Raw genomic sequence first — 9,422 nt, forward strand, 5'->3', positions numbered from 1 at the left:
TGTAACACAATTAATGCTCCCTATTTCTGTGTCTTCATGAAACTGTCAATTTCCTACAGGAATCTTTGATGGAATTTAGTATCTTTTTTAAGAGTACACTAGATAAAGGTAAGTACTCAGTGTGAAAAGGAATCTACATGGATCAATGGCCCTTCTCATCCTGAAAGAAATCATGATGCTGTGAGACATTGTACTGGGATGGGGAACATCTGTGGTCATTACGTATTACATAGGACGGCAGCATCTCACATGTGGAATAGAGAAATTCAGCCACATGGGTTTCCATTATGACAGGAGTTTTTTCTTACTTTCATATGGAACTACAGCTTTGCGCAGTGGCAGTATTGTAGCCAATGAGGTTTATCTGAGGTGCAATTATTGCTAATTGAAAACTTTTCATGTGGAACTACTTTAAGTTGATATTCTAAGAAAGTGCAAAGGTCATGAGTCAGGTCATAGCATTATTCACAACTTTGCAAGAATGTAGGGCTCTTTCAACTCAGAAAACCAAACTGTAGGAAATTGAAATCACACAATAATGCTTCTTTGTGCCATGATTAAGATAAGTGTAGGGGTAAACACATTCCGAGGGCACTAGACCGTTTCTTCTATATATTTTATTTAATTCTGTTGCAAATTATACTATGGTACAACAAAGGTAGACAGTGAACTGTTAAGGCAAATAAGCTAGGCAGTAGAATTGTGTGTGTGTGTGTGTGTGTGTGTGTGTGTGTGTGTGTGTGTGGTATGGGTTCACTGACAAGCCAGAGGTAGGTATTGATGCCCTCCTCTATCAGTTTCTGCCTTATTTATTTGAGGCAGAGTCTCTTCCTGAACCAGGCTCTTCCATTTGGGGGCAGGGGTGACTGGCAGCCAGGGAGCCCTAGTAATCCCTCTGTCTCTGCCCTTCACAGAGCTAAGGCTACAGACACATGGGAACTGTACCTAACTATTTATGTGGGTTCTGAGAGCCAACTCAAACTGCACTCTCACTTGCTGATTCATAACTTCAACATTAGGTGGTAGAAAAAAATTTAACTATCCCACTAAATTGAAATATTGAAATATTCCATCATTTGGTTACAAATCACTTTAAAAAAAAAAAACAAAAAAACAAAAGACAAAAAAAACATTCTCAGACCAGGTATGGTGGCACTTGGGAGGCAGAGGTGGGTAGATCACTGTGAGTTCAAGGCCAGCCTAGTCTACAGAAGTAGTTCCAGGATAGACTATCAAAAAAAAAAAAAAAAGGGCAAGCATCCTTCTGTCTTTCAGGTTTGGTCAGAGCTATGAGAACTCCCAGTAACAGCACAGAGGTGGACTTCATTCTTCTCGGGCTCTTCAACCACACACACGTCCACTTGTTCCTGCTTTCTGTTGTGTTAGTAATCTTCACCGCCTCTCTGATGGGCAACACCCTCATGATCCTTCTCATCTGCAGGGACCCCAGGCTCCACACGCCCATGTACTTCCTTCTCAGTCAGCTCTCCCTCATGGACATGATGCTAGTCTCCACTATCGTCCCCAAGATGGCAGCCAACTACTTGATGAGCACGAGATCCATCTCCCCTGCAGGCTGTGGCTCCCAGATCTTCCTCTTCCTCACTTTGGCAGGGGGCGAGTGCTTCCTCTTGGCAGCCATGTCCTATGACCGCTACGTAGCCATATGTTATCCCCTGCGCTACCATGTCCTCATGAGCCCCAAGCTGTGTACATACCTGACAGTGGGGTCCTGGCTCCTGGGAGCTGCGGATGGGCTGATGCAGGCGGGCACCATTCTGAGTTTCCCCTTCTGCCACTCTCGGACAATCAACCACTTCTTCTGTGAGGCGCCTTCTCTGGTGCGCCTTGCCTGCGCCGACACCAAAGTCTTTGAGTTCTTCATGTACATCTGCTGCATCCTGATGCTCCTGATCCCGCTGTCCCTTGTCCTGGCTTCTTACTCGCTCATCCTGGCAGCGGTGCTCCGTATGCGATCCTCTGCAGCCCGGAAGAAAGCCTTCGCCACCTGCTCTTCGCACCTGGCTGTGGTGGGGTTGTTCTACGGGGCCATCATCTTCATCTACATGAGACCCAAGTCCCACCAGCCAGGCAAGAGTGACAAAGTGGTGTCTGCCTTCTATACCATCTTCACGCCGGTGCTGAATCCTCTCATATACAGTGTGAGAAACAAGGAGGTCAAGGGGGCCTTAAGGAAGTTGCTGCAGAAGACAGTGTGATAAATGAGCAGAGAGAAGTTCCACAAACCAGCCCCACACGTTAGGCGCGCCTCACTCACAGACTCAGCTTCTCTCTTCCATTGAACATTCTTTTGTGTTGTATTAACTTCTTTGATGCTCCTTTGTCATTTGCTATTCTAATTTTTACAAAGCCTTTGGAAAATCAATTCGCCCATCTGGTGTCCCCTGTGTTAGTCACTATGTTACTTTTTAAATAGGCTCTTAGAGATGGGAGCCACTGACACAGGCCTGGTTATCTAGATTTTAATCATATAACTCAGTTTTTGTTATAGGATGGACAACGTCAAGAGAAAGAGAAATAAATGGATAATAATTTTCTAAACATAGGACTGAATTTGTTATTATGAAGTCTTGTAAATGAAGTGTGTAATCAGTAAGACTTGTTAAACATAAAGCATAATTGCATAAAGCATATGTCAAAATGTTTCAAGGGGAATAATCTGAGACTATTTAGAATTTAGAAAATTCTTTCAAAGGAGATGAGCAGAAAGAAAATATTGCTTAAAAATAGCTATATTTCCTGCTGGAGGTGGGCTCTATAAGTTCCCTCTCCCTACTGTCTGGCATTTCATCTAAGGTCCCTCCCTTTGAGTCCTGAGAGTTTCTCACTTCCCGGATCTCTAATGCATTCTGGAGGGTCCCCTCCAACCTCCTATCTCCCAGGGTTGCCTGTTCTGCTGGCCCTCAGGGCTTCAGTCCTTTTCCCTCACCCAATACCAGATCAGGTTCCCCTCTCCCTCCCACTCCCCCCTACCCAGTCCACCATCCCTCTCAGGTCCCGCCCTGCCTCCCCACTTATGATTGTTTTCCTCTCTCTCCCAAGTGTGACTGAGGCATCCTCACTTGGGCACTTCAGCTTGTTGACATTTTTGAGTTCTGTGGACTATATCTTGGGTATTCTGTACTTTATTTTTGGCTAATATCCACTTACTAATGAGTACATACCATGCGTGTCCTTTTGGGTCTGAGTTACCTCACTCAGGATGATATTTTCTAGTTCCATCCATTTGTCTGCAAAACTCAGGATGTTCTCATTATTAATAGCTCAGTAGTATTCCGTTGTGTAAATGAACCACATTTTCTGTATCCATTCTTCTGTCATAAGACATCTAGGTTGTTTCCAGCTTCTGGCTATCACAAATAAGGCTGCTATGAACATATTGGAACACGTACCCCTGTGGCATGGTGGGGCATCTTTTGGGTATATTCCCAAGAGTGGTATAGCTAGGTCTTCAGGAAGATCTATTTCCAATTCTCTGCCGAACATCCAGATTGATTTCCAGAGTGGTTGTACCAGCTTGCAATCCCACCAGCAATGGAGAAGTGTTCCTCTTTCTCCACATCCTCTCCAACATGAGTTGTAAACAGGACATCAAGTGAGGGAGGAGTTGCCATCCCACAATCATAACTCTGACCCATAATTGTTCCCATCTGAAAGAATTACAGGGATGGAAATGGAGAGGATCCTGAGGAAAAGAAGGTCCAGTGACAAGCTCAAAGTGGGATCCAGCTTGAGGGGAGGTCCCAAGGCCTCACACTATTACTGAGGCTATGGAGTGCTCACAAAAAGGGACCTAGCATGATTGCCCTCCAAAAGACCCAACAAGCAGCTGAAAGAGTCAGATGCAGATATTTGCACCCAACCAATGGACAGAAGCAACTGACCCCTGTTGTTGAATTAGGAAAGGCTGAAAGAAGTTGAGCAGGGTGATCCTGTGGGAGGACCAACAGTCTCAATTAATCTGGACCCCTGAGATCTCTCAAACAATGGACCACCAAACAAGCAGCATACACCATCTGATATGAGGCCCCCAACATACATACAGCAGAGGACTGCCAGGTATGTGTTCATTCAGAGATGATGCACCTAACCCTCAAGAGACTGGAGGCCCCAGGGAGTTTAGAGGTCAGGTGAGGTGGGGAGTGGGGACATCCAAGTGGAGAGAGGGGAATGAGGAGGAGGTATGTCAGGGGGTGGATGGGAGGAGTAAAATATGGAGTATTAAAAAATAAATTAAAATAAAAAATAAAAAATGTTTTCCTAATTTACATATATTATATATACACACATATACATGTGTGTGTGAAAAAAAGCTATATTTAATATTTTAATCAACAAAACAAATACCAATACCTAAAAGATAAGTCAAGTTTAATAACATTTCCAAATTTCCACTTAAGAGTGTTTAACGATGCTCTCTTTATGAAGTGATCAGGCCTAAGCACTCCACTCTCATGACAGGAGAGCATTCATGCCATTATAAAAGTGTGAATTTTAGCTCCATGTGGTGACAAACACCTGTTATCTCAGCACTTGGTAAGCTGATGCAGGAGAAATGTAGGTTTGAGGGCAGCCTGGACTATGTAAGACCCTGTCTCAAACAATAAAATGAAATAATAGTGAGACTGACTCTTTCCAGGCAAAACAAACAAAAAACCAAATAAACAAACAAAAGCAATCATCCAAAACCAACTCACCTCAAGAGGAATAACAGATAATTTATTCCAGAGCCAAACATGAGTGACCATGGCCCGTTCAGGTTTAGGGAACCCAGATCCCATGTCCCAACATGGTGCCAGCCTCAGGAGAATTTTTATAAGAATCGAATAAAGAAAACACAGAGACCAAGACACTCTTCAAACACGTTTGGAGGAAGCGCCAAGGAGGCAGCCTAGGGTGAGGCAGGTACGCCTCAGGAACAGGCTCCCATGCTCTCTCTGAATTCTTGGCCCTTCGGCTGTTGGAAGCTAGTGACCTGCATGTCCCAAAGGATTTGCTTAGCAGTCACTAACGCATTGGGTCACATTCAGATAAAGATTAAAGATTGCCGAAGGTAATTTGGTCTTAGGATTTGCAACATTTCAATCTCTCAAAGTGTCAACTGAAGCACTAAGCCAACAGTCTTGAAAGCTCAGTGCATTCCAAGAACGTTCGTCGCCAGCCCCCTCTTGCCTTGCCTTATCCTTCCACCTTCTGTCATATGATAGAGAAGCAGATCCCTGACAGGTTAGGACCCTTGAGTTTGACTTCCCCATTACAGACCACTGAACAATACCGTTCCTTATTCGGTGCACTGGAAATGGTATTCTGCTATGGCCTCACAGAATGGAGGGAGACACCAAGCACAGGTGGGTTCATGGACACAACAGTCTAAGAAAAGAAGGAAAACAGGAAACTCAGGCCCCTCCCAGAGGCAAACGTCACAGCCCATCACCTCGTTGACTGCTCTGAGTCAATTTTCAGTCTCAGAACTTGCCATACAACAGACAGACAAGTGTCCTTGAGAGTGGGTTCATAAGGAAGGCTCCACAATTCGTATATATGTTTGCTCTGTCCCAGTTTTTCTAACAAAGGACTTATGGCATTCATCAAAACCAGTGCAGATTGGGCAAGTCACATCCTTGGATCTCATGAGAACTATTGGCAGCAGAGTGTGAGCTGACCTGGGGCTACTCTGTCTAAGGGCAGACCTAACCATTTTTAGCTCCCCTTCCTGTCCCCGAACTGGAAAACCTTTCTCACCTGCACTTTTAACATGTGAATACTGAAGTTAGGGCTTGCCAGGAGTAAGACCATGTACTTAGTGTGTGAATACCAATGGGATTCCAATCTTTCTCTGGTGCTGATGCTCTCGGGAGCCCCTCTGTTTGGGTGGACTAGGCTTTTGTTATCTGCCTTCTGTGTGCACTAACAAAGCACCCACCTCCATGTCCTATGGAAGTGGTTTGTGGGTGGTGTCTGGGTTTCTGGGTGGGTGCTGCATATTAACCCCTGCACCCCAACTTTAGTACTTGAAGCTTCTGCTCTGGAGCTGCCCAGCATGTTGGAATCTGGCAGTTCTTAATTGAGTCCCTCTCAAGGTATTTTTTCTTGTTGGGAAAACCTGCTAAGATCAAGGTCACTGTTCATCCCTGGGAGCAAACCACAGCCAGTGTCCCCAGAGTGACCCTGAAGCAGAAGAGTATGGCCGCCGCATGACTCTCAGAGCCTATGCCACAACTCTCAGGAGCTCGGAGGCTTTAGCCTGGGGCATCACTCTTCATTTTTCATCCTTTGCTCAGTTCTACATAATTCTGCTTTAGGCGGTGATCCTAAGAGGACTTCCAGTCAACTTCTCAGTTGTCCATCCCTGCCTGTGTATTCTCCAGCGATCCCACGAGAGCCTTCTGAGTAAGGTATGCAGCAGCAGAGTACATATCCCTCCTGTGTTCAAGATAGGTGGCCTGGGCCTCTTGGCTGTGCTTTTTGAAAGATACAGTCCATCTTCAGGGTGGGTGGTCTTGCTACTCTCTCTTCGTGGGTTTTAAGGATGTAAATCCACTGTATGTAAGTACCTACAGTCCCAACAATTGGGAGGTGGAGGTAGAAGGATCAGGAGTTCATGTCTAACCTGTGCTACTAAGCTAGTTTGAGGTCAGCCTGAGCTACATAACACTCGGTTAAATATAACTAACTAAATAGATAATAATGCTAAAAACCTGTACTTTCCTTTAAATAAAATTAAGTGTGAATTGCAGTTTACCAAATAATCTTACATTCTTTAATCAGGTCCATTTCCCTCACACATGATCCATTGTTAAACTTCAAGTTTAGTTTTGTTTCAAATTGTCTGTTTCCAGTTGTAGAATTTGGTGCTTCTATATGGTAGTAGGTAATTAAGAAATTGCAAGGCATGGATCCAAGTTCACAGGATTCCCAGTATCAAAAACGTTAAAAGCAAATGGCCAAACATCATGACATACATTCACGATACATTCAACCTACAAAGTGTCATCGATGTGAATACAGCCTGGAGATGCTGTCACTCCTATCGTCACCATCATCATCATCATCATCATCACCACCAGCATCACCACCATCACCACCATTATCATCATCATCATCATCATCATCATCATACTCTGAAGACAAACATATAAATACAAAGCCAAAGTAAAACAATTTCTTGAAGATGCACACAAACACATGCATATAACCATCTAACCTTAATTGTCTTAAATTGAGCCCAAGAACAAAACCCAAAACCCCACAAAAAATAAAACAAAACAAACTTTACAGCTAACTACCTCCACAGGCTCCGTTTTATTTCAGTTGTTGTTTGACAATTATGCTGAACTCAATGGTAGACACCTTAACCTTCCTATCTGCTGATGTTTGTGCAGGAAATACCAGAATCACATGACACCAGAATCATGTGACTTCATGGTTCATACATTTGAAATCACAATCCCTTTCCAAGGACATTTATTTACATTTTTTTTCTCTTGAGTAATTCTCTGTCATTCCCATGATTCACAGCATTTTGAGATGTGTAGAAAGTTCACAGTCTCCTGGGAATTTTAAAATCTTCTCAGCACAGTAAACACTTCTGGCAACCGAACCGTCACCCTGGCAGCTCTTGGGTATTGATGGGAGAGTGTCCGCAGCCCAGGCTGGCAGTGGGCCCATCCTCATGACATTGCAGCCCAGGCACTGATATAAGGTGGGTGGAGAAACAGAACAGAGCAGAACTTCTCTCTAGGTGGGGATTTCCAGATGCCTCACTGAGGGTACAGATACGGCCTACTGGGCAGCAGTTTTGACTCTTGTAGGTAGGTTGTGCCAACCTCTTCATATCTGATACTTTGTGTGTGAAATTTAACTATAGAAAATACAAGTCCAAATCCCAGAATTCAGGAAGAGGAGGAGGCCAGAGGAACAAGGAGCCCCTGGCTATGTAGAATCTAACGCCATCACTCCTTACATTTTACAAAGGAAGACTCTCCTTTTACACATTTTGGTACCTCATGAATTAAAATGTGTGCAAGTGTGTGCTAGCCTTTGGTGAATTCTTTTTAAAAGGACCCATAAATTTATCAATATAAAATTTTCTCTGAACTGGGCAGTGGTGGCACATGCCTTTAATCCCAGCACTTGAGAGGCAGAGGCAGGCAGATTTCTGAGTTCAAGGCCACCCTGGTCTAGAGTGAGTTCCAGGACAGCCAGGACTACACAGAGAAATGCTGTCATGAAAAAAAAAAAAAGTTTTCTCTGTTACTACCTAATTTTTCTCATACAGATCAATTTTTATTTCAGTATCCAGAAGTTTGGAATTTAAAATTTACATATTAATAATTAATTTGGGAAGGTGTGGAAAGAAAATTATATATCCTGACTTGTCTGTAATTTCTCAAGAGGCTTTTGTCAGAAGAAAAGGCAGGCATCTATCTCTGCCCATGACTCCAAGTGCAAAAGAGTGGAGTGCAGTTGTAAGCAAAGATGCCTCAGTGCTCACAGCATTCTAAGAGAGACTGTGGAAACGCAGGAAGGAGAGATCTAACTCCATGAACAGAGAGAAGGAAGCCCTTGCTTCTCAGGTGAGACATTTCCCCACTCCACGCACGAGTCAGGCTAGAAGTCTAAGCAATGCATTTATTTAGCACCTTTCCCAAACAAGCTGATGCTTCAGAACTAATTTCAACCACCATTCATTTCCATGATCATATTTTTTTAGGAACTTATCCCAATGGTCTACTCTGTGGAGTTCATAAACTTAAACTAGTAGTAACCTGTCTCATTTTATATAAAGATATAGGTAGTAACTTTAATAATAAGTTGACCATACAATTAGAGTCATAATTACTGGTCACTTTTAATAGTTTATTTCACATTTAAAATGTACACACAATCACCTGTCTGCACTAAAAAGCTGAACAGATTTTAAAATTAAATGTAAGTAGAAATATCACAATATGTATTTTCTAAGACTGGGTATATAAATCAGTGGTAGAGTGTGTGCCAAGCATGTATGAGGCTCTGTATTCAGTCCCCAGGATGGTATAAACAGAACAAAACAGAAAAAATGTGTTGGGTTTTTTAACAGAGAAGTGGAGCAGTGGTGGAACCAACTCTCTGAGAACACATACACCTCTCTTGCATGTTCTAGACAAGTATTCATCACTGCTGTTTTGTGTGGTATCTTATTTCTTTGTCAAAACACAAACTCCAACACCTCTTGTCAAGCATCTCATTAAATTGGTGCACAGCTTTCAACAAAGGGAGGGAAACCCCTGCTGCCCTGGCCACCAACGGGTGACAGGTCAAGTCACAGACATTGGTCCTGAGTGATTCCAGAGTCCGAGCTTCTCAGTGTCACATATGACTGAAGACGGAGAATGGTGGCTGTCAGCAGCTGTGGGGGG

General features: G+C 43.5%; 1 protein-coding gene and 1 pseudogene across 1 annotated transcript; both read left to right on the forward strand.

Annotated features, from left to right (window-relative positions):
- Positions 1-324: 324 nt before the first annotated feature.
- On the forward strand, positions 325-483 carry LOC116079291 (annotated as a pseudogene).
- Positions 484-1,257: 774 nt separating this feature from the next.
- Positions 1,258-2,250, forward strand: LOC116078873 (olfactory receptor 2T33-like). Its single transcript, XM_031354236.1, has one exon. It carries the CDS (start codon positions 1,290-1,292, stop codon positions 2,217-2,219), a length of 930 nt encoding a protein of 309 aa, XP_031210096.1. The 5' UTR covers positions 1,258-1,289; the 3' UTR covers positions 2,220-2,250.
- The last annotated feature ends 7,172 nt before the right edge of the window (positions 2,251-9,422 follow it).

The sequence above is a fragment of the Mastomys coucha genome, unplaced genomic scaffold, assembly GCF_008632895.1.
Source record: "Mastomys coucha isolate ucsf_1 unplaced genomic scaffold, UCSF_Mcou_1 pScaffold5, whole genome shotgun sequence".
Taxonomy (NCBI): Eukaryota; Metazoa; Chordata; class Mammalia; order Rodentia; family Muridae; genus Mastomys; species Mastomys coucha.

Excerpts from the sequence above, each read along its gene's own strand:
- LOC116078873 (XM_031354236.1), top strand. The coding sequence starts at position 1,290 with ATGAGAACTCCCAGTAACAGCACAGAGGTGGACTTCATTCTTCTCGGG.